We start from the raw sequence: 25,562 nt of genomic DNA, 5'->3' as shown, positions 1-25,562 counted from the left end.
TTATGTTATGCATATTACATACAATATTAAATTGTATATTCAACATTTTAGTAACATTCACATTATGTGAAATTAAAATTCAAAATATTTTGAGAAATATATGAAGAATTTAAAACAGTAAGAAATAAGAAAGTATTCAAAACAATAATTACAGGACACATTTTTGTATTTAAAATATCTGCTAAATATAATATACTTTAATAAACTTAATACTATGACTCATACTTACCAGTCTCACTGAATATACACTTCAAGTAATTAGAAATATAAATTATCATTATCTCCACCTTTAAATATATTCCTTTTCTGTGAATACTATATATTAAAAGAGTGGAACTGGCATTTGTCTTGTCATGATAGAAATCAAAAATCGAAATTAATTTGAATATTTCCACATCTCTCATTGAAATTTCTTAAATTTTATTTTTACTTTAATACTATCATAATGCATTTTAAAATGTATTACTCAAAAATATTTCCAATAGAGCCCATGTAATAGTTTTTATTGTATTTCTAAACCTTATAAAACTTCTCATATAAAATATTATCTTGAAAAAATAATTAAGTGACTACAAATAGCATTAAAAATGGGCAAAGGACCTGAACAGACACTTCTCCCAAGAAGACATACAAATGGCCAACAGCCATTTGTGAGAAGATGTTCAACAGATATAGGAAAAGATGCTCAACTTTAGTAGCTATTAGACAAATGGCAAATCAAAACTGCATGAGATGCCACCTTATACATTTTAGAATGACTATTATGAACAGGACAATTAATAACATTGCTAGAGAGGTTATGGAAAAAAAAGAAACCCTTATATACTATGGTGGGAATGTAAATTGTTATTCTGAAAAACAGTATGGAAATCCCTCAAAACATTAAGAATAAAATTACCCTATGACCTATCAACCCCTTTTCTGGGTATCTACCCCAAATTTTTGGTAACATTTATTTGTCCAGATATGTGTACCCCTGTGTTCATTGCAGCGTTATTCACAGTGATCAAGACATGAAAACAACTGAGGTGTCCTTTTATACATGATAAAAAGGACGTAGATATATATACAATGGAATATTACTCGGTCATAAGAAAAGATGAAATACTGCCATTTGCAACAACATGGATGGACCTTGAGAATATCATTGTAAGCAAAATAAGTCAGACAGAAAAAGTAAAAAAAACGTATGACTTCACTCGTAGCTGGGGTATAAAACTAGAAGCAACAAATGAACAAGACAAACAAACAAACAAAAACTCATAGACACAGACAATATTATCGTTATTACCAAAGGAAAATTGGGGAAGGGAGGAGGTAGAAAAAAAGAAAGGGGGACAAAAATATGGTGACAGAAGGAGATCTGGCTTAGGGTGATGAACAACACACAATGCAATATACAAATGATGTATTATAGAACTGTACACTTGAAACCTATATGATTTTATTAACTATGTCACCCCCAATAAATTTAATATGATTAAAATTTATGCATAAATATCAAAGAGTTTATGAACATTGAAAGCTATCATTATTGAAAATCCATTATGGGGACAGCAGAGTGACACATTGGTTAAGAGTTGGCTTGAGACACTAGCTCTGAGCAGCAGGGCCCCAGTTCGGATCTCATACGAGGGCCAGTGACACTGCCCTCTACAGCTAAGATGGTGAACAACAGTTCAACATGAAGCTGGGCTTCCATGAGTCACCGGTAATGGCGTAGGCTGCAGCCCCTGCTGCAGTGGGTTGCCATAGGCTACCATGAGTGGCTGGCAGTCAGCGTGAGTGGCCAGCAGCTGGCGTGAGCTGCTGTGAGCGGCTGTCCAATGGCAAGCCAGTGACTGCCTCGCCCAGGAAGAGAGCAATGATAATACCAACATGGATCAGTGAAGTAATGTCCTCCACAACTAGACTGAAGAACAAAAGGACAGCGACTTGTCTGTTCCCCTTCCCCAATTCCCCAATGCTGTTCCCCTCCCCCAACCCCCCTATAAAATCTTTAATAAAAAAAACGTCCATTATGCATTTAACTAGGGCTAGTTACCTCAAATGTACATTTAAATTAATTAAATTTTATAATAAACTTATAAGGTAGGTTTTTATCTCATTTACAGGTGGGAATACTGAGGATCTAAGGGTTTCAATGACTTTATATAACTTTTCTAATGTCTAGAAACCCTTGTTAAAAATAAGGATTTAAAATGTGGATTATTTATTTCTGATATATAACAATAGTGACTATTATTATCATTAATCCCACATAATTAAAAACAAGGACTTTCCTTAATCTAATATGTACAATGAGGTATTAGATATATATGGTATATGTTTCAATTTATTTGTATCTTCTTGAATTTCTCTCTTTAATATCTTATAATTTTCAGAGTACAAGTCTTGGTTAAATTTATTCTTAGGTATTTTTTATGCAATTTAAATTGGATTGTTTTTCTTTAATTTCTCTTATTGATAGTTTGTTACTGGTGTATAAAATGCAACTGACTTCTGAATATTAATTTTGTATCCTGCTATTTTACTAAATTTATTTATAGGTTTTAATAGTTTTTTGGTGGAATCTTTGGGGTTCTCTATATATAGTATCATGCTATATAATGACAATTTACTTCTTCCTTTCTAATTTGAATTTGTTTTATTCCTTTTTTCTTCTCTAGTTGCTGTGGCTAGGACTTCCAGAAGTATACTGAATAAAACTTGTGAAAGCGGACATTCTTGTTTTGTTCCTAATCTCAAGCAGAATGTTTTAGCTTTTCCCCATGGAGTATATTAGCTGTGGGTTTGTCATATATGTTGAGATATGCTCCCTCTATTCTCACTTTGCTGAGAGTTTTATCATAAATGGATGCTGGTTTTTGTCAAATGCTTTTTCTCCATCTATAGATATAACCATGTGATTTTTATATTTGATTTTGTTTATGTAGTGTATTATGTTAATTGATTTGCAGATATTGAACCAAACTTGCATACCAAGAATGAAACCCACTTAGTCATGATGTATGATCTTTTTAATGTATTGCTGAATTTTGTTTGCTAATATTTTGTTGATAATTTTTGCATCTATGTCAATTAAGGATATTGTTCTATAGTTTTCTTTTCTTTTCTTTTAAGCTAGCCATCCTGCCACCTGTTGGAAGCTCAGCGACTGCTCAGCTCGGGCTGGGAATCGAACCACTGTTCAGAGCTCAAACTCTTGAGTGAGCTCTTAACCATTGAGCCACTCGGCCGGCCCTTAGAGTTTTCTTTTTTTGTAATGTCTTTGTCTGGTTTTGGAATCTGGGTAGCGATGACCTCATAAAATGACCTAGGGAGTCTTCCCTCCTCTTGAATTTTTTTGGAATAGTTTGAGAAGAATAGGTGTTAATTCTTTTTTGAACGTTTGGTAAAATTCACCTGAGAAGTCATCTGGTCCAGGACTTATGTTTCTTGCAAGCTGATTCAATTTCATTAGTAGTAATTGGTTAATTCAGCTTTTCTGTTTCTTCTTGATTCAGCCTTGGGAGATTTTATGCTTTTAGGAATTTGTCCATTTCTTTCAGATTGTCCAATTTGTTGGCATATAGTTGTATATATTATTTTCTTAATATATCTTGTGTTTCTATGGTGCTTATTGTCACTTCTCCTCTTTCATTTCTGCTTTTGTTTATTTGAGTCCTTTTTCCTTTTTTCTTCATGAGTTTGGTTAAAGGTTTATCAATTTTGTTTATCTTTTCAAAAAACTAGCTCTTGGCTTCATTGATCTTTTGTATTTTTTTTTAATTGGGGAATTGGGGGATGGGAACAACGCTGGGGAATTGGGGGAAGGGGAACAGACAAGTTGCTGTCCTTTTGTTCTTCAGTCTAGTTGTGGAGGACGTTGCTTCACTGGCCCAAGTTGGCACCATCATTGCGCTCTTCCCGGGTGAGGCAGATCGGTCGCCGGCTTCTGGACGGCCACTCAAGGCGGCTGCTGGCTGCTCACGCTGGCTGCTGGCTACACACGGTAGCCCATGGCAACCCACTGCCACAGGGGCTACAGCCTATACTGTCAGCGACTCACAGCAGCCCAGCTCCAGGTTGAGCTGTTGTTCAGCATCTTAGCTGTAGAGGGCAGTGTCACTGGCCCTCATATGTGGGATCCGAACCAGGACCCTCTGGCGTCCCAAGCCAGCTCTTAACCAATGCACCACTCGGCCGGCCCCTCGTATTTTTTTTAAACTCTATTTTGTTTATTTATGCTCTGATCTTTATTGTTTCCTTCCTTGTACTCTCTTTGGGCTTTGTTCGCTGTTCTTTTCCCAGTTCCCTTAGTTGTAAAATTAGACTGTTTATTTGAGATTTTTCTTGCTTCTTTAGGTAGGCCTGCACGGCTATGAATTTCCCTACTAGGACTGATTTCACTGCACTCTCCATAGATTTTGGGTCATTGTGTATTCATTTTCATTTGTCTCAAGGTATCTTTTGATTTCTTCCTTGATCTTATTATTGACACAATCATTATTTAGTAGCATGTTATTTAGCACCCAAGTGTTTGTGTGATTTTTAGTTTTTTTCTTGTAATTAATTTTTAATTTCAAGCCATGTGGTCAGAGAAGACACATGATATGATTTCAATCTTCTTAAATTTATTGAGACATGTTTTGTGGCCTAACATGTGGTCTATCTTGGAAAATCTTCTATGTGCACTTGAAAAAAATGTATATTTTGCTTCTATGCGGTGAAATGTTATAAACATATTAATTAAATCCATCTGGTCTAGTGTGTCATTTAAGGTAGCTGTTTCCTTGTTGAGTTTCTGTCTGTAAGATCTATCCTTTGGGGTGAGTGGGGTATGAAACTCCCCTAGTATGATTGTGTTACTGCCAATCTCTGCCTTTATGTTGATGAATATTTGTTGTATATAATCAGGTGATACTATGTTGGGTACAAAGATGTTTACAAGGGTTATATCCTCTTGTTGGATTAACCTTTTATTATTATGTAATGCTTTTCTGTCTCTTATAGTATTCATTTTAAAGTTTATTTTACCTAAGTACCGCTTCCCCAGCTTTTTTCTTATTTCCATTTGCATGAAATATCTTTTTCCATCCCTTTACTTTCAGTCTATGCATGTCTTTCGATTGGAGGTAGGTCTCTTGTAGACACATATGCATGGGTTTGTTTTTTAATCCACTTAGCTACCCTATGTCTTTTTATGAGAGCATTTAATCCATTTACATTTAAAGTGATTATTGATAGGCACATAATTATTGCTATTTAATTATTCCATACTTTCGATCTTTTGCTTGTTTTTTGTTTCTCCGATATTCTTCTTAAAGTAGCCCTTTTAACATTTCTTTCTTTTCTTTTTTTTTAAGATTTTATTGGGGAATTGGGGAGGGGAACAGTGTTGGGGAATTGGGGGATGGAAACAGACAAGTTGCTGTCCTTTCATTCTTCAGTCTAGTTGTGGAGGACGTCACTTCACTGGCCCATGTTGGTATTATCACTGCTCTCTTCCTGGATGAGGCAGATTGGTCGCTGGCCACTGGACGGCCACTCACGGCGACTCTTGCCAGCTCATGCCAGCTGCCGACCACTCACGCTGCCTGCAGGCCACTCAGCTGGTTGCCAGCCACACACGGTAGCTTACAGCAGCCCACTGCAGCTCCACTGCAGATTATGCTGTCACCAGCGACTCACAGCAGCCCAGCTCCAGGTCAAGCTATTGTTCACCATCTTAGCTGTAGAGGGTACAGTGTCACTGACCCTCATGTGGGATCCGAACCGGGACCCTGCTGTTCAGAGCTGACATCTCAAGCCAACTCTTAACCAATGTGCCACTTGTAATGCTGACTTGGTGGTAATGAGTACCTTTAGTTTTTTGTAGCCTGGGAAGCTCTTTATCTGTCCTTCAATTTTAAATGATAGCCTTGCCAGGTAGGGTAGTCTTTGTTGTAGGTCCTTGGTTTTCATCACTTTCAACATTTCTTGCCCTTGTAAAGTTTCTGTTGAGAAAGCACTGACAGCCTTATTGGAACTCCCCTGTAACTAATTGTCTTTCTCTTGCTGCTTTTAGGATTTTCTCTTTGTCTTTAACTTTTGCCATTTTAATTATGTGTCTTGGTGTGGGGCTGTTTGGTTTCATCTTGTTTGGGGCTCTCTGTACTTCTTGGGCTTGTACTTTAAAATGAATACTATTTCCTTGGCCAGGTTGGGGAAGATGCCATTCATTATTTCTTCAACTAGGTTCTTGAACCCTTGCTTTCTTTCTTCTCCTTCTGTCACTCCTATGATGTGAATGTTGTTACACTTGATGTTGTCCCACAGGTCCATTTCACTATCATTCTTTTTTTTTTTTTAAGATTTTTTTATTGAGGAATTGGGGGAGGGGAACATTGCTGGGGAATCAAGGGAAGGGGAACAGACAAGTTGCTGTTTTTATGTTCTTCAGTCTAGTTGTGGAGGACGTTGCTTCACTGGCCCATGTTGGTATTATCATTGCGTTTTTCCCGGGTGAGGCAGATCAGTCACTGGCCTCTGGATGGCTGCTCACAGTGGCTGTTGGCAGCTCATGCCGACTTCCAGCTGCTCACGCTGGCTGCTGGCCACACACGGTGGCTCATGGCAGCCCACTGCAGCAGGGGCTGCAGCCTACACCGTCACCAACAACTCACGGTAGCCCAGCTCCAGGTTGAGCTGTTGTTCACCATCTTAGCTGCAGAGGGCAGTGCCAATGGCCCTCATGTGGGTTCTGAACCGAGGCCCTACTGCTCAGAGCTGGAGTCCCAAGCCAGCTCTTAACCAATGCACCACTTGGCTGGCCCAACTATCTTCATTTTTTAAAATTCTTTCTTTTTCGTTGTTCTGATTGGGTATATTCTGCTGCCATGTCTTCTAAATTACTTATTCAGCCATCTGCTTCATCTAATCTATCGTTGATTCTTTCTAGTGTATTCTTCATTTCAGTTATTGTATTTTTTTTTCTGACTGGTTCTTTCTTATGGTTTCTAGGTCCTTTTTTATTCTTACTACCTCTTTGTTGAAAGTCTCACTATGTTCCTTAAGCATCCTTATAACCAGTGTTTTAAACTTTGTCTGTGGTAAATGGGTTGGCTCTATTTCATTTAGTTCTATTTCTGGAGTTTTCTCCTGGTTTTTTATTTGGGACCTGATTCTTTATTTCCTCATTCTGGCTGCCCCTTAGTGTTTGCTTCTATGTATTAGGTAGGTCTCCTATGTCTCTCAGTCTTTGCTGGGTGACCTTATGTAGTATGTGTCCTGTGTGGTCCAGTGGCGCAGTCTCTCTGATCTCCTGTGCGTGTTTTCCAGGAGTGTCTTGTGTACATTTTGTGTCTTCTGTTGTAGTTGTGCCTTGATTGCTTTCGGAGCATCAGAGGGTGGAATTGACTCCCAAGTTAACTGACTGTGTGAATTGTCTACACCCACAGTATATGAGCTACTGTGTGACGGCTGACCCCTCCGAGGGGGGACATACCCCAACAGGCTCTTGTGCCTGTTGAGACCACCTTTTGGGTTTGCTGCTTGCAGGGCTAACCACGTAGTGCTTTAGTGTGGTCTGAAGCCAGTGTCTGGTGTGTTGTTTCTGGTGTTTCTTGGGAGGGGCTTCCATACAGGCCTATTTTAGCCTTGCCTGTGAATGGCCCAGGGCTATGTGTTAGGAGCCACAAAGCTATGTGTGGCTGATTGCTGCCTGTGCTGGACCTGGAGGCATGTGGGGGGTAGACTGGCTGTGAACTGTGACTGGCTGACATGAGTATTAGACCTGGGCAACTTAGAAAAAGGCCCAGGGGCCCCCTAGGGCCTGTTGCCACCTGCTGACTGCCTGTAAGTCTGAGCCATTGAAAGAGCCTCCTTAGGTTCATGGACTGGACTGTTTGACCTGGTGTTGAGAGTATCCTCAGTGATGCGGCAGCTTCCTGGGAAGAGCAGGGTCCCAGGGAGTCACAAGGTATGGCTGGTGGTTTTTAAAAATTTAATGCAGATTCAGTTCTTATGTCAGTGCTGGGTCTATGGCCACTTCACAAAATGTCCCGAGAACTCTGCAGCCAGCCACCACTCTCCTCAGGCCTGAAGAACCTCAAGAGCGCCCCGCCAAGGGAGGCTGTAGTAGTAATTGTGGTTGACGGACCACCACCAAAATTCCCCAGTCTACCTTGGGCCATTCACTGCTTAAAATGTTTTTTCAGCTTGTTGGGTGGGTCCAGCCTCCCAGGAGCTGAGAGTGCCTCCAGAGATGGAGTCTCGCCAGCATGAGCTGGGCTGGACAGGGTTCCATGGAGTCATGGGGTGTGGGCTGTGGTTCTTACAAAGTTAATGTAGATTTGGTTCTTGCAAAAAAAGTGCCAGCCCATGAGTACTTTGTGAGATGCCCTGAAAACACCGTGGCTAGCCACCGCTGGCCTCAGGTCCGCAGATCTCTAGGAGTCACCCAAGAGAAGCTACAGCTCAAGTTATGGCTGATTATTTGCCATCAAAAGTTTCCCAGGCCACTGTAAATCATCTGCTGCTGTAAAAATCTTCCTCAATTTGTGGTGTGGGCCTGGCTGCCCAGGAGCCAAGAGTGTCTGGGGCAATGCAGCATTAGCTGGGCAGAGCAAGATTTGACCAAGGTGGTGCACATGTATGGATTTTACCAGACTGATAAAATGTCAGACAGAGGGAAGGGTTCAACATAGGAAAGATGGTGGCCTCCTTTAGGCTACACGTGAGGCAGGCTCCACAAAGGGACAGTGATGCTGTCCCTCCAGTCCTTACTCTGAAGCCACACTACTCAGTCTTTCCCCGTATGTCTCTGACACCTCTTGAGTTGCCACCCCTTCACTGGAGCCCAGTTGAGGGAGTCGAGGAGTGGGCGCTGAAAGAGGATGTCTGGGTTTCCAGCCACTTCTGTTTTACTGGGACGGACAGACAGAGTCTTTTCTGCTTCTCACTGCCAGATGTTGGGGGACTCCTGTTCCTGACACAGGCCCACTGGGCTGGGGGCTGGGGCTCCTCCCTCTGCGGGGGACCTCTGCCACTAAGGTGTCCCTCTCGGTGTTCAACCACTAACTACCTGAGAGTTTGGGGTCAGCCCATGTCATGTCTCTGCCTCTGTCTCTTTTACCAGTCTCAATGCAACCTTTTCTTTATATCCTGAGTCATGGCATTCTGTTCTGCTAGCCTTCAGATGATTCTTGAAATTGATTATTCTATAATTTAGTTGTAATTTTGATGTGATCCTGGAAGACATCAGGCATGGTGTTTATCTTATCTGCCATCTTGGACTGTTTCTCAGGATGTTCTTTTCTCTGTTTGATAGAGAGATATTCTGACTTGCAGTTGAGACAAGAAATTAGACTTCAAATTCATTATAAAAGTTGGATAAACACTAGTGGAGTGGGATCCCAAGTCCAGATGTAGTTCATCTAGGATGGTTTCAAAAGAATCAACTTTGAATTATGTCAATCTGAGGAAAGGATAAAATGTTTCTTACTTTTTTCTCTCTTGTAGAATTAAATGCTTAGCTTTTACTTCTTTGAAGCTGCGTGTGTGTGTGTGTGTGTGTGTGTATGTGTGTGTGTGTGTGTGTGTTTGATTAAGAGCCTAGTTAGTATTTTGTGTTAGTTTTGATGATTTCCAAAATGGCAAATGTGAAAAGAAAAAGAAATTTGTGATGGTGGCCCTATCACTAACTCTAAATTTTACTAGGTCTGTTAAATAATGACACTAATATTTATGTCATGCATTAAATTAAAAAATATTGTGTCTGCTATACTTGTGTTTTGTAACTTAAGATCTCGGAATCCCGGGTTCTATAAAGATAATCAAGGAGAACTTTAAAAAAAATGTTAGGTTGTCGGAAAAGTCATGATGTATTTTTTCTATGTTTTTCGTTGAAAAATGAATCATGACTTTTCCGGCAACCTAATAGTTTTCAATATAAAAGTTATCAATGATAAACGTATGACTAAAGAAAACAAATGTTCCTTTCCTTCTGTCTAAAACTATAGAAGTTATAAAATTTTTATAAATATTGGCGACATAAATTAATCATACAAAAATACTTTGTGGTCAGAAAAACCTAAATGCAAATTCCAGTTTATCCCTGGCTCATTGTTTCCTGAGGGCAAATGGCTATGTCTACTTGATCGTGTGTTTCTCGTAGACAAAATAAAAATCAACAGTACTTATATTAACTGTCTTTTGTGAGATTTGAATAAGAATGTTTAGCTTATCTTCTGGTGGCTATAATTACAGTTAATTAGCTAATAAGTATCATATATTTGGCATAGAGACCCATCTATAGATTTTATTCAGGATACCATTCATTAACTCTTTTTAGAATATTGTACTTAATTTTGATTATCTCTTTCTCTCAAACCTGTGGGAAAAATAAAATTATGCTTCTGAACCTAGAGAATAAAAAGGCAAAAGTGTGTTGGTTTTATACAATTGCTGTACTTTATATGAGGAAATTCAGGAGAGGGTTATAAAAATTGTTCTAGAGAGCTAATATAAATAGAAAAGAAGGAAAGCTTATCAATTAAATCAGAAGAAACAACAGTAGCATGGGAAAAAATATTTTGACTCTAAATCCCTAAAAATTATTTAGGAATTCATTCCCAGAGGTAGCTTTTGTTTAGTATGGTGATATGTCTACCTTCCTGAAATAAGCTGATACTTCACAAAAAAAATTGATGAGTCTTTCCTGATCTGGAGAGGTCAAATTAGCTGGCTAATTTTCTGACACTGTGTCTAAAACAGTTTAGATATTACATTAACAGCATTCATGAATATTTTTTCATGGTATTCCTGTGGAGTGGTGTGTGTGTGTGTGCACGCGCGCACGCGTGTGTGTGTGTGTGTGTACATGTGTTATGCATATTATCTATTGATCATAAATATACATATATGTTCACATCCATATGTATAAACTATACATATACGTAAATGTAGACTATAAGTACTATATATACAAATAAAGTCATATAACATAGTTTCTCATAGAGACAAAAGAGAGAAGACAGGGAAAGAGATAGTGCAAAGCTATATAAGACTAGTTTATTCTATTCAGTGAAGGACAGAGACATGCACTACTGAGGGATTTGGTTTCTATTAAATTGCAACTATTTTATCCTTAGAAAAAATACTATAACAGGACAGTATATAAATAAACTTGATTTGCCACTAATTATATGTTTCTAAATATTAATATCTCATCTTCAAAAAGTCCAGAGACCACTGAGACAAAATTATAACATGGTAAGATAACATATTTGTATTTGAACATTTGAATGCCTTTTGCCTCATAATCTAGCTATTTTGATTAATGCAGTAAAATAAACTAAAAATTGAGATCCTAAGTAGGTTATCTAATTTCAATCAATGTCTATTGACTGAGTAAAAAAGATGTTGACTAGACATGCTTTCCATATTGTATTGTCTGTGCCAAAGATTCAAATAAACTGAGTCAAATCTTAGGTATATGAAGACTCGGTAGAAAGCTCAAACTAACTGATCATTTCATCTTCTTTAACAAAAGCTATTCAATCAGTTTGGCTGAACACGTTCAGTAAATCAGAACATAACAGTTTCTGCAATAAAAGTTGTATAGACAGTTTAGCAATCAGAGCTAAGGTTTCATTTTAATGTCCCTTTAATTAATTTTAAAGTACTTTTAAAAGAACACTGTCCATCCAAGGGACAGCGTAAATATTTATATGTCAGTGACACTGTTTGGAACACCTAATATATTTCTCACATTCCTATCAGAAGCATGTATTTTTTTGTATATGATTGTGAAACATTACTCCTTTGAATATTTATTTGAAATGCTTATATGAAAGGAAACTTACAGGTAGATGAGGGTAAATGGGATCAAATACATGGTGATGGACGGAGAACTGACTCTGGGTGGTGAACACACAGTGTGATATAGAGATGATGTGTTACAGAATTGTACACCTGAAACCTATGTAACATTATTAACCACTGTCATCCCAATAACATTAAAAAAAAAAAGAAAGGAAACTTACAAATATGTGTCTCTAGATTGAGAAATGGTAAACACAAATTAATTAATATAAACCACAGATAAAACTCTATTAATTTTTAAACTTGTATAACAAATGAAAACATTTTCCTATAGGAATTTTATGAAGAAAGCATTTCTTATCTTTGTTCAACTTTTATTATGTGTCCAAAGTTTCAGAATGAGAAAGTGTTAGGATCTGGCTTTACGCCCAAGTTCATTTTATAATAAGCCAGGGCCTTTCTCATCCCAGGTGTTGCATTTAACTGATCAACTTTCTAAAACTAGAAGTCTAAAGAAAATGTGAAAATGTTGTGGAATTTGGCAATAGGGAGTTCAGCAATGACATTCAAAATGAGCAATTTCTAAGGAGAATGGAAATAGGAAACATATTACTGATTGGTGTACTGATATTCAGGAAACTAATGATTGTAAAATTAGAGGGAACAACAATCCTGAAAACAAGACCCTATAGGGGATGAGAAAGGTTGTTCCTGTTCAAAGTCTTGTCTCTGATTTAATCTAGACAAGTGACAATGGTAGGTGGTGAGGCGGAGCAGGGTCGATGTGAATGTGACAGGAAGTAGTACCTCTTGATCTATGCAGGCAATTGCTATATTGTTTATTTCTTGCCCACAACTACAGTTTACACCAGCTGAAATACCTTCATTTTTACTCTTTTTAAAGAAAAATTTTCATTAGCTTTTGAAACTTTATGTATTTCTCACATTATGTATTTTCATTATTTTATAAAATTACTTTTGTATCCCAATGAGGTGATTTTAATACAGTAGGGGAAAAAAAGGAGGGGGGAATCCTTGATTGAAATAGTTTGCTTTTGACATCCTTTATTATCTGAAACTTCTTCAAAAAACTCTTGCTGCTAGATAACGCCCATTGACAACACATGCATTCAAAAACTCAGGATACAAATTTTATCCTAAATGTACTGAAATGTGTGCTCATTAAATGTTCACAAGGTTATCTTGATTAAAAAAAGGGACAATGACTTCAGATTCATAGCAAAAATATTATATCACATAATTTACAAATAGTTTTCTTTGTTTAACATCTAAGTTCTCAGGCTATTTATGGATGGCCCAATAAATATTAATTACTTATATAGTAGATAAAACATATAATATTATCTGATTTTAATAAGATATGACTATCTTAGAAGATTATTTTACTTTCATATCACCTAAAATAATTAAATGTTTCTTAAATGTACATGAAACAATCAGATAAATATAGTAAGATACTTTTAAAGATAACATTTTTCTTTTATGGAGTATTTTTAAATATTTTCCCAAAATATGTCTTTCCCACTCAAAGTTTTTCTAACTGCTCACAATAGTTACTCTTTGAAAACATTAAGATTTTTTTTACTGCTAAAAACTAGCAGGCTTCTTCAGTGAAGATGATATCAAAAAGGAAGTATTTGGAGAAAACCTTGAACTTCACTGAAATAGAATTCCCTGAGTTACTCCCTCAGGTTAATTTGAACAATAAGATCATACATTTTTACAGTAATAGTCCAAGATTTGATTGACTTTGGAGTAATTAGACACCTTTAATCATAAAATTTCAGCAACACTGTCAAAATAAAACTTTTCTGTACTACCGTGAAGTACTATTATATATGAAACTCAGAAGCAATTTGATTTGGTTTTTAATACCTTGTTGCTTTCGTGGATCATAAATCTGAAGTCCAAACAGGGGTGGTCTTTCATGCCTCAGTAATGTCACCTCATTCGTTATCAAATCTAGTTGAAAAATGGAACCATTCATATAATCAGTCCAGAACACATAATTTCCATGATGTGACAGTCCAAAAGGATGGTTCAACTCTTTCCCACTGTAAACAATCTGTAAAATATAAACACATTGTGAAAATTCAGAACTGACTTTTAGAAACATAACTAAATATTTAGAGAAAATGATATTCAAATAAGTATAACAGATAGTGATCTACCTAATATCTTAACTCATATTTTCTTTTAATGTAATTGAAAAATGGATTTCACAATGTGAGCATATTTTTTGTTATGTTTTAGAACATGTCATTTGAAGGAGACCATTTTACATTTCAACCATTTAAATTCTCTAATATTTGGCATTATCCATATGGTCAAGAAATGCAAACACTAAAATTATTTTGCCTGACAATCTTCCCTGTGTCTTTTCTTTATGATATTCTAGAATCATGTCCTGTGATAGAAATTGACCTGAGTAATTAGTATCATTATGTACATTGCCATATTTCTCATCCAATAGCCAAGGGATACAACATGGTCTTAAGACATTGGGAGTGAAAGGGATCTTCCAATTTAATTGGGCTAATGCAAATTGAAATAATCCAGGAGATGACAGAGAGGAAAATAAATATTTTAATTTTGAACATAGGAAAATGTATTGGTAGAGTAAATAGATAAACAAGGCTCATTGACTAATTTCAATTCTGATTATCTTGATGTATACTTTACATTCCAGTTTTATATTGTTTTTTAATGGAGCAATCATGTGATAAGTCCTCTCTTATATGTAGGGTTATAGAGGAAGATAAGGAGTATTTCAGTAATAATCACCACTTATAAAATGATATTATATACAATTTGAAAAAGAATTTTGTACTCACTTCATTTAATATTAGAAAACTGAGGAAGTTGTCCAAATAACATAGTGTTAGCAATTCAAATTTTGTTATTTTTATCTGAGTTCTTCACAACAAATTTTCATCTATCAAATAATTGAGGCTTTCTTATTTTTTCACCTCCATGCAAGCTAAAAATATGCTGGCCATTAAAATGTTATGCATACTGTGTATATATCTACATCTTCAAAGGAAAACCCTAAATATTGAGTTAGCGCCTGTTAAATATGTGACATCAGGTTAAGTGCCAACAAATTTGACTCATTTGGAGAAAAATATTTCTAGCACTGTTAGAGTAAACCAATGATTTAAAGGGTCTTGTCTGATTAGGGTACTATTTATTTCTCAACCAGAATTCATAATAAATAGGCTTGGCTGATTGTGCAGTTTTCCTTTCCAAAAATGCAGGAAGTATAGTGTCAAAGAAAGCATTTTGGTAATTTCTAACATTCCACTTTCCATTATTTAACTAAAGAGTTGAAGTCATTTCATAATGGTATATGTGCTTAGGTAATTCTAAGATAAAATACAAAGGTGATGTTTTCTCTACGCTGCCTCTGTTACACAGCCAACTGCATTCTCAATTTTACCCAAGAATTTCAAAATCATTTTGTGAGGATTCTACCAAAAGACAGAAAAGGAAATTGATATTTATTCATACAAATAGGCTTGAAGTTCAGTTTATTCTTGTGTTTCAATTTCAAAGTCATAAATTTCTTTATTCAAATAAATGTATTATAATTACTTTTTCATAATATATAAGTTAAATTTTGGCTGTAAATATTGAAGACAGTTAAATTGAGTTGGGTGGCTGGATCACAGCAAACTCATCAATAATGTAGAAAAACTGCATTTTCAAAAAGCTCTGATATCCTGAGAGCTTCTTTTAAAAATCTCACAAATCCTGGCTTACCACAGTGAGTGGAGCCTGTTCTGGAGGCAAGTGCCAGCTGCACTGCTTAACGCTCAGCCTCCGTTAGCCACCCCACAGAGACTATTGGCAGCCACCTCGGAGGGGTAAAAATAAACTTGAAAGTATTTTTAACACAACACAACAAGGCTCTGTGAAGAAAAGAAGCCTGTGGGTTAAAAACAGCAGCATTTGTCTTTTACCTTCCTGTGAGTTCCATTCAAAAACACTTTCTCAATATGATCGTAATAGGCATCACACCAGTACAATGTGTTCGTGTGAAAGTCCAGAGTTAAACCGTTTGGCCACAGCATCTTTGAAGTCACAAAAATCTGCCGCTTGAAGCCATCCATCCAGGCCTTCTCGATCCTTCCCACGCTGTCATCTATTTCATCTTCCTCCCAATCTGTCCAATACATCCAACTAAGACATCACAAACGAGAGCATACACATGTTATTTTGACCAGCCATTGTACAGAGGGACACTTCTTCAGATTGGGCACTTTCATAAAATCTAATTACATTCTGGGTTTTCTCCAATCTAAATGCATTCTCTGCTACAAGAAGGCGGCAGTAAAGATCTGCTCAATGGAGCCAGTCAGTCCAGTGAGAACCAGCACAGAAACCCTACTACCATGCCCCCCACACTTATTGGCCTCAACGATTAATTAACCTAACAGTAAGTGCCAAATATTAATTTTCTTTGGTGCTGATACCAAGTTTGGGAAATGGTTGTTGAGGCATTGCTAATTATTTTTAAATGCTATCCACTTCATGAAACCTATAATCAATTATGTAATTAAAAGCATTTTGACTGACATGAGAACTCAGGGCACAGTTAATGATCTACTCCTGACTTTATTTGTAATCTCATATGAATTATTATGTTTTAAGACTGGCGGTTGGATTGTTTTTGTTCTAAAGGCACCGTCATATTGCATTTGTTTGGCCAGGTTTAATTTGTCTTCCTGATGCAAATGATCTCTACTTTATTGCTGCTTATTATTACCCCAAAACCCACAGAAGATGATTGAGCTGCACATAAGTTTAATAACAGCAGGCTGACTGACCTTGAGATTTTGAGCTTTAATTTCTATCTCAAACAAAAGCATCTGCTTTTCAAAACAAATCTTTTTGTGTAAGCTCTAACAGTGGGAGAGGAGCCCTTGAGCTAATGTTGCAATTCCCTCATGAATAAGGTTAAAACCCTCCACCTGTGTTGTCTGAGGGTCATGTGAAAGTTCCTGAGTTATTAATTAAAGTGTAGGTTTTAATTCAGTCACCTCACAAACCACTTTATAAAGTGCCAAAGCTTTCCTAAGCTGCTTACCCTAGAAATGCCCTTATTAGATCCTCTGCCTCACACATTTTGTGGACCCTGAAGAATTTCTGAGGTCATTTGTGAAAAATTTGTATCCATGACTAATAATCCTGGAGTGACCTAAACAGGCAGACTTGTGACAATTGAGGATGTAACACACCATTCATTATTTCATGCCAATTACCATATTTTGCCATGTACAATGTGCACTTTTTTGCACAAATTTGTGAGGGGGAAAATAAGGATGCGCATTATACATGTGTAGTACTAATTATCTATATAAATGTTTTTAATTCTTTTATTTATGCTTATGAGTTAAAAGTGTAACTCTAGAAATCAATAACAATATCTGCATGCAAAATAATACCCTGGAATATGATAATCGGTTTTGTTGAACTTACAATGAACTTGCACCCATGAAGAATTCTTGGCTTTCTAGGATGCATAAATATTGTAAATTTGTTACTAGTACATAAAATTTCTTATACCTCGTATCTGTTCTTGTGTTTTGTAATTATTTGTTACATAAAACATTCTGTACCGTAATATGTTAAAAGAAATGCTAAAAATTTTTACAATACAAAAAACAAGTACATAAATGTAAACAAATCAAAATTCAAATTAAAAAATTAAAATGAAAGTTTTCCCTGAAAGTTTGGGCCGAAAACGTCGGTGTGCATTATACACGGCAAAATACAGTATGCTCTTTTAAAATCTAACAGTTTACAATTATGTTGATATGCCTTTTTTAGACCTTAGAAAATATATTGAGATTAATGAATTCTATTAAGTCAAAATACATTCTAATTCTAGAAATAAACATGACAATGTGCTTATCTTGTGTCCTGTGTGTTTTTCAAGGGGTTTTGTTATTTGGACAAGTTAGGAACAAACAGAAGGGTCATTCTATTTGCTTTAATCCTATACTCATTAGGTATAACTATAAATATTTGACTTCCACTACATAAATCAACTCTATAAAATGGAAATAGGCAACTTTTTCCTCTCTATACTTTCCAGAAATCTTAAATATAGTTAATCAATGCAATTTTATTCTTGTGGCCATTTTATAATTTGCAAGAATTGCATTTATCTCTCCCTCTAGCTTTTCTTTTGATTACAGTCACCCTTTTTTTTGAGACTCCCTAAATCAAATCACACATACATGGGGACACACACATGCACACAAAAACAAAGGATAATTATGGTATTCTAAACATGTTTTGTATTCTTCTGCTATTTGAAGAAATCATTTTTGTGATCTTATCTATTACTAAGACTATTTCTGTTCAAACAAAATATAAGTAAAAATTTAAGCGATGCCAATCTAACAGAGAGTAGGTATGTGAACATCATCTACCCATTTCATTATCTGATTAAAAGTTATGTTGTGAAAGCCTTACAGTCAATATCAAATGTGAAGATCCCTAAACACACAAAATATGAAATATAACCTATAAAATAAGGAGGAACTAATAGAAGTTTGGGGGTTTTTTTTGGTGGGACTTGGGTTATTTATCAAATCAAAATTGTTAAGCTGGCCTTCTGGTAATATGGCAAGAAAAATTGTACCTCTTTTTCAAGGCCTGTTCAGATACAATTTTTGATTAAGTTTATCCCTAGCCTTTCTGTCCAAATAGGCTCTTTCCTTTGTTTCCTAGTGACATTTTAAAGTTAATTTATAGTATTTATTGCATTTATGTTTTTTACTGTATTTGATGGTGCTGTATATCCTATGGTTTCAATTAAAAACTAAAATAATTAAGGACAGGGATTATTTCTTGTTCATATTTGTATCCTGTAACACTAAGCTTGGCTTTGTTGATATTTATCAGGTCCCCAAATTAAACTGTATTCTCTGGTGCTCAATCCTAGAAATGTCTAAATCCTTAAGAGTTTCTCTGTTATGGACGTAAAATAAATTTTACTGTTGAAAAAATGGATTTAGTTGTTGACACACTATCTAGCTGTTTAGTAGAGGGTGTGGTACTACTAACTGAGATAGGGATACACAAGATACTGTTTTGGGGAAATAGGCACTTAGCTTTGGACTTATTTCAAATAGAGAATATTTTGAGAAGTGAGAACTGGAAATGGAGGTTTCTAAGTTATTGATATAAATCATGAAATATGAAATTATTGCAAAGGAGGAGGTTCATCTGCAACTATCAGCTTAGAACAGCTATCGTAACTGGTTTCTCCTCCAGCTTCATCCATATTTCAAGTCACTGAGGCCTGCCAGTCTTATTTTTCCAGTGTTTTCTGTCTCAATCTCCACTTTTCTGTCCATATTGCAAATGCTACAATCTATCTTTCAGCGCTTTTCAAAGGGAACACCTAACAGGTTGTTTCTCATACAGCTGTCATACTGCTATCACTCATCTTCCTAAATCATGGCTTGAAAAATATGACTTTTATTTTCAAGACCTTCCAATTACTCTGTTGTCAGCAAAATAAATATAAACTTTTAATCACAGCACTGAAGATCCCTACTACTAGGTTCCTTCACAGCCTCTGTTCTAGCTTTAATGAACTCATCTCACCTCACAATGGCCTCTAACTTCTCTGCCTCTAAACAATAGCTTCTATTGTCCCTTCAGGACAATGACTAACCCTATGGCTACACACCCCCAAACCCTGGGACAAACTCTACTGTTTTGGAAACCCTATTCATCCTCTAAAGCTCAGTTCCGAGTTAAAAACTTCACTGAATTTCTGAAGAGCATGCATCTCATTCTATTTTATTTTATAGGTAATGTGCGTGCGTGCATGCGTGCGTGCGTGCGTGCGTGTGTGTGTGTGTGTGTGTACACAAAGTACACCATAGCATAAACATCTTGAGGACAATTATTGTCTTACTGATTTCTACTGATCTCTATGGTAGTTCATCAAAAATATATTTTAACAAAAAAATAAATGAATAGATCCTGTATTAACTCCATAAATGGTTATGAAGCTAAGAAATTATGGTCGAGAAAATCTGTGATCACAGAAAATCACAGATTTTCTCCTTTTGTGTACAGCTGCAAACAGGTATTATGGTAGAAAAAATATAAATAAACCATTTTTTCCTGAAATGTTCTGATTAAGGTTATAGCATGCTTTTTTAAATGGGGTTTTCTAAACTAAAGTTTCTTTTTTTTTTAAAGTATATTAGGGTCAAACAATTATTTGGACAATTAAATGAATATGATTTCATTTCTACTTCTATCTTCCAGTCCATTCTCGACAGAACAGTAAGAATAGTATTATTTTCTAATATAAATCTGATTATATCATTTTTCTATTTTACCCTTGCACTGAAGACAAAGCACAAAGCTCTCATTATGCCGGGCAAAGCTCTGCTTCCCTTTCCAATTGCATCTCGGTCACTTCCCCCTTGCTATTGACAATCCAGCCACACGGTTTTCATTTCAGTTCTTCTGACAATCAAGCTTTTACACAACTTAAGATCTTCAAATGTATCATTTTCTTGACCAGAAATACTCTTTCCTTCACTCCTCATGGCTGGTTCCTTCTCTATAATTAAGTCTCAGCTTATATGATGCCTCCTTAGAGGCATCTATTCAGCAACCCTATTTAAATAGTTTCTATCATTAGCCTCCATCATATCAACCTGTTGGTTTTCCTCCATCACTTTGGCCTGTAGAAATTCCATTAGTTGCTCATTTGGGACTTATGTATTTGCTCCATCTTACCACTCCGTACCTTGCAGATAACACAAGATGTTTCACAAAGGTCAAGTCTGTGCTTGTTTTATTAGCCACTACATACCTGGCACAGGGCTCTGGGCATAGTATATTGCTAGGGAAAAACACATGCATAGACACACACACATGCTTATTCATGCACATGTGTGTGTTTTACAGGTTGATGCATACGGGCAGTATTCTATTTAAAAATCTGTTGGATAGAAGATATGAGAGTCATTCTTTTGTAGCACTAGAGGCAAATATAGGGTTAGTTGGAAGACAAGTATTAAAGGAATATTAATATTGCCTCAATGAAAAGATAAAAGAGTCATAGTCAGAAATGCCTACAAATACTGCAAACTATGTAGATGCTACAGGTTTCAAATCTAAGTTGAATTCCTGCCTACTAGGGAAGTGTTGAAGGGGATTTCTGAATTTTAAGAGACAGATGGAACTAGTAGCCTCTAAATTTCCTTCCAAATCATATGATTCTATTACCTCCATATTTGTGCTATCTTCCTGAGTACCACAAGCATCCTTTAACTCTATCAGAAAATATTTTTCTCTAACAGAATACGAAGAAGGAAGAGGCTATTTTGAAATACATTTGAAACAACTTGCTTCAAATAGACAGTGTGGAATAAGTATTTTCTCTTAAAATTAAGATTGCCTTGGTTTAAAGGTCAGATAGATGATTTGGTTTAAAAGTCTAGGAGTAGAACAGATAATTACGGACTCTTCACATAAAATTACTGAAATTACTTTATAATTATGCCTTACAAAAACACATATAAGAGTTCATCGCTGCTTAGCTGTCAGCCGAGGAAGAAGCACCCTGTCTGTATTTTCAGCTATTCTCAACACAAAGAGTTCTAGGAACGGCAATCTGGTTTCTTGGTTTATAAGGGAGGCACATGCTTCCTATTTAATTAAGTACTTTTGGGACATATGTAGTAAGCTATAAAGAATATTCATTTTGTGGGCTGGCTGAGTGGCTCAGTTGGTTAAGTTAGCTTAAGAGTGTGAGCTCTAAGCAACAGAGCCACTGGTTCGATTCCCACATGGGCTAGTGACAGCTGCACCCTAGCTAAGCTGCTGCTGAGCTGCCAACAGGTGGCAGGATGGCTCAGCTGGTGAGAGCATGTGCTCCTAACAACAAAACTGCCTGTTGAATGGTGGGCTATGCCCGCTGGCAACTAAGACTGAACTCGGCACCTTGAGGTAAGCTGCCACCCAGATGGCTCAGTGTATAGAGCACGCGCTCTTAACAACAAGGCTGCTGGTTCAACTCCTGCATGGGATGGTGGCTACACCCTAAGATTGTAACACAGCACCTTGAGCTTAGAGGCCACGAGCTGCCCACAGGAAGCCAGATGGTGACTGGAGCCCTCCACAACTAAGATTGAAGAATAACAACTTGGCTGGTCCCCCTCCCCAATTCCCCAACACTGTTCCACTCCCCCAATTCCCCAATTTAAAAAAAAAAAAGAATATTCATTTTGTAATGCTATTTTGAAACAGTCATACATAAGGCATGAAAGGGATAAAAATCACTTACAACAACTATACATGTAAAATATGCAACCTATTTATTTAATTCCAAGATTCTTTTAGGAATTTTCACATTTTGTCAATATTTCTATATGCACAGTATGGTTTGTGTTCAGGTAATACTTCTGAATAAAAATCAAAGGAAATTATATTCACAGAGATTACACAAAATATTCCATCCTAAAACAAGAAGTCAATACTATAAAATGTCATTATATGGAAACTATGTTTATGTCTAAAATTATATGACTACCAACCCAGAGTAGTAAAAACTGGCAGAGTCATGTATAAAGTCTTGGAGATAACTGGCTTCGGTTGAAATATCTACCTAGTCTCTTAATAATTGAATTGTCTTTTGAAGATCAGTTACCAATTTCTTCTATGCCAAACAAGGATGAGAATAAAAACTAAATCCAAGGATTACTGTGAGGATTACAGAACAGGAGCAATAGTAGCCTACTTAACAAAATGTCAGGCCTACATTAAATGCACACAAAGAAAAAAACTTTGCTATTTTTTGAATACAATAAATTCCAATAGCCTTTAAAAAGTTAAACTGATTGATTCTCTGATTAATTGATTATTTATCTTGGTGTCAGGTTGTCTAAAGTGGGGAATTATGGTGCTTGTATGAATAAATCAAGTAAATATGTCCTTTATACAAATAATCTGTGTATTTCAGTCCAATGTATTTTGACATGTTTCTTCAGCACATTCTCTAAGAGAGAAATTCACTAAATAGTAACTTTTTCTAATCAGACCATTCACGTGTGAACTCACATGTGAATATAAATAAAACTACTAAATCTGTGAAAAAACAAATGTGTTTAATATCATTTTCCTTCCACAAAGCTGATCAAATATTTCATACCCATTCACAGGATCCAGCACAATCCCTCTGGGATGGGACATCTCTCCCTCTAGAAGAGTTTTCCGACTCTGAGAAGCCTTCTCCAGCCTGGCCACATTAATGGTCTTCCGATAGCCATCATTTGTCCAGTAAAGGTTGTTTCCAATCCAGTCCACAGCAATGCCCTCCACATTATCCAAGTCTATAAAAAGCAATGGCAAGAAACAAATGAATTTCACAATAGTGTCCACTGCTTATTTTCTACTTCATAAAAATGGTTAATTCCAAAGGGAATAAATTCTAATCCATGGGTTTTTTATGGTATGATTTTCACAAATATTATCATTCCATGGACTACTTTCAACTTTGTTTTGAACGTAATTTTACGTGAATGGTAGACCCTCTCTTGAAATATTAAAACAGTATATGCAAAAAACAGGAAAATATAAGTGATAAGAGCAAAAAAAGGATGAAAGTTTAAGTTCTCAGAACAAAAGTAGAGTGATATAGACTTTTAGAGAAAAATCAAGTAATATGAGTAATTCATATGTTCCAAAAGTATATTCAAACCTGTAATACATAATCTGAGTAATCAAAATAATATGAATGCCCTCTTGCCGAGAGATGAATGGTCTAGCAGAACCACACATTTGAAAGCCCAGAACAGGCTTTCATCATAGAACTGTATGAACAGTGAATCTCAAAGGAACACTGAAATATTTTTGTATATTCTAGATTTGTTTTTTAAAGGACACTATTGCAGACTTCTATAAGATATGGGAAGTAATAATAAAGGAATATTATACACATACAATTTTATGAATTCACCTAATTCAAACCCTTTCCTTTAGAGAACTGTAACACTTTAAAGTGAAGGTTTATCATCTATGATCACACAAGAGGTGCTAGAATTGAGATAAACATCCATGTCAGATGATCCTCAATGTCGATGTTGAAAATTGTACTGTTTCTATAATGAATCTAGCCCTGGTTTTTTAACCATTTTGTAAACTTCTCTCCAAACTGTCCACAGCCTCATAAAGGTAGTTCCATTCCTCTATTGCATGAGAAATTACCGTGAACTCCTTCTCTTCTTTCAAAACCCAGGAAGCCTGTATCTCTTCCTCCTGGGTGTGAGGTAGAGAACTGGACCTTACTGGACAAAGCAAGAGGTACTAGTACATTAGAGATGGAGCCATGCATTCACACACTATGGGGAATCTGTATGACATTCTCTCATATGCAGATGTAATGCATACTTGCTATTATCATATTCTTTAATCATGGCCCTTCTGACTTTAGAAAAAAAATAAAATTTTCTTTTGTGACCTGTTCTGCTAATCAGCATGTGCCCTGATTCAGGATGACTAATACAATGTGTGATTTGATCTAGCTGAAAATCCCATTACAGGCAATCAGATATGTTCTCAATTTCACTAAACTATCTGCTTCATTACCATCCAATATGAGTAATTTTCACATTTAATTGCACCTATGCTTTTTAAAAAAGTTTCATTTTGTCTTTACTTTACTGATGCTTAATTTTACAGAACATTTTCCTGCTCTGGCATAATGGAAAAAGAGTAACGGCTTACTCTTTTGCTTCCTATTTATCAAGTCTGTGGCTGATTTTGATCTTGCTAGTTGGTTTTCAAAAATTGTACTACATTTGAAGTCTACTTCAGCATGGAAGAAACTTTGTTCTTCAACGACCCTCATATTTTTAAAATTTTTCCTTTTGACATCTGACTTGAGACTTTTATGTTTTTCTTTCTTTCATATGAAGCAGTTGCAATAGTACCTGGATTGAAATTTTGTTTCTATCACTTGGGTAAGCAATTCACTCACTTTGATCCTTAATTTTTCCATTTGTAAAGTGAAGATAACAGCACCTACTCTGTAGTGTAATAGCAAAGGGTAAAATGGCTCCAGCATGTAAAATGCTTACTATACTGCCTGCTGTACGAATACTGTAAGTACTCAATGCATGTTAGTTTTTTATTAATTTATCAGGACTAAAAAAATACTTGATCTATATCCTGGCTATTTTCCTTATGGATGATACTTAATATTAATATATCTTATGTTTTTCTCCTTTAAAATTATTCAGTAATATTTCCTTGCATTTTGACTAGTGGCCAATATAAGCTAGAAATTGTATATGAAGAGTCAGTTGTGAATAAACAGTAAAATGGAGTGGAACTGTATTCTAAAAAAAGCAGAATTTGGGAGGTTTGTTTTGTCTTGGAAAAATAAAGTGCTTAAATAGCATAAAGTAGTATTAGGATCATACATTCTGGAATCTTGCTGCCTAGGCTCTACTATCTAACTGAGCAAGTTACTTAACCTTTCTATTCTTAAATTTCCTGATCTATAAAATGGGTGTAATGACAGTGTTTAATTCATAGGATTATTTAAAGTAATGGCTGGTACATAGTAAATATTATATAAATATATATGTTTGTACTTATTTCCAAAAATATTCCAATAGATAATGGTTTCTTGTAACTTTTTAAGATTATGTGTATTGCTTTCTAAGTGAAGAAATGAGACTTATCTATATACTTCATATTAAAAAGAT

General features: G+C 35.9%; 1 protein-coding gene across 1 annotated transcript in view; it reads right to left on the bottom strand.

Moving 5' to 3' along the window:
• LOC109376921 (low-density lipoprotein receptor-related protein 1B-like) overlaps positions 1-25,562 on the bottom strand; it is a gene marked incomplete at its 3' end in the record, with an annotated part of 166,724 nt that overhangs the window by 116,246 nt on the left and 24,916 nt on the right. The window contains exons 4-6 of the mRNA XM_019633073.1: positions 23,003-23,183; positions 15,771-15,990; positions 13,684-13,873 (exon numbers count right to left, since the gene is read on the bottom strand). Of these exons, the coding sequence (XP_019488618.1) occupies positions 13,684-13,873; positions 15,771-15,990; positions 23,003-23,183 (591 nt within the window). The remainder of the gene's footprint in view (positions 1-13,683; positions 13,874-15,770; positions 15,991-23,002; positions 23,184-25,562) is intronic.

Source organism: Hipposideros armiger, unplaced genomic scaffold, assembly GCF_001890085.2.
Source record: "Hipposideros armiger isolate ML-2016 unplaced genomic scaffold, ASM189008v1 scaffold_1238, whole genome shotgun sequence".
Classification (NCBI taxonomy): domain Eukaryota; kingdom Metazoa; phylum Chordata; class Mammalia; order Chiroptera; family Hipposideridae; genus Hipposideros; species Hipposideros armiger.
This window is presented reverse-complemented; position numbering and strand designations above follow the sequence as displayed.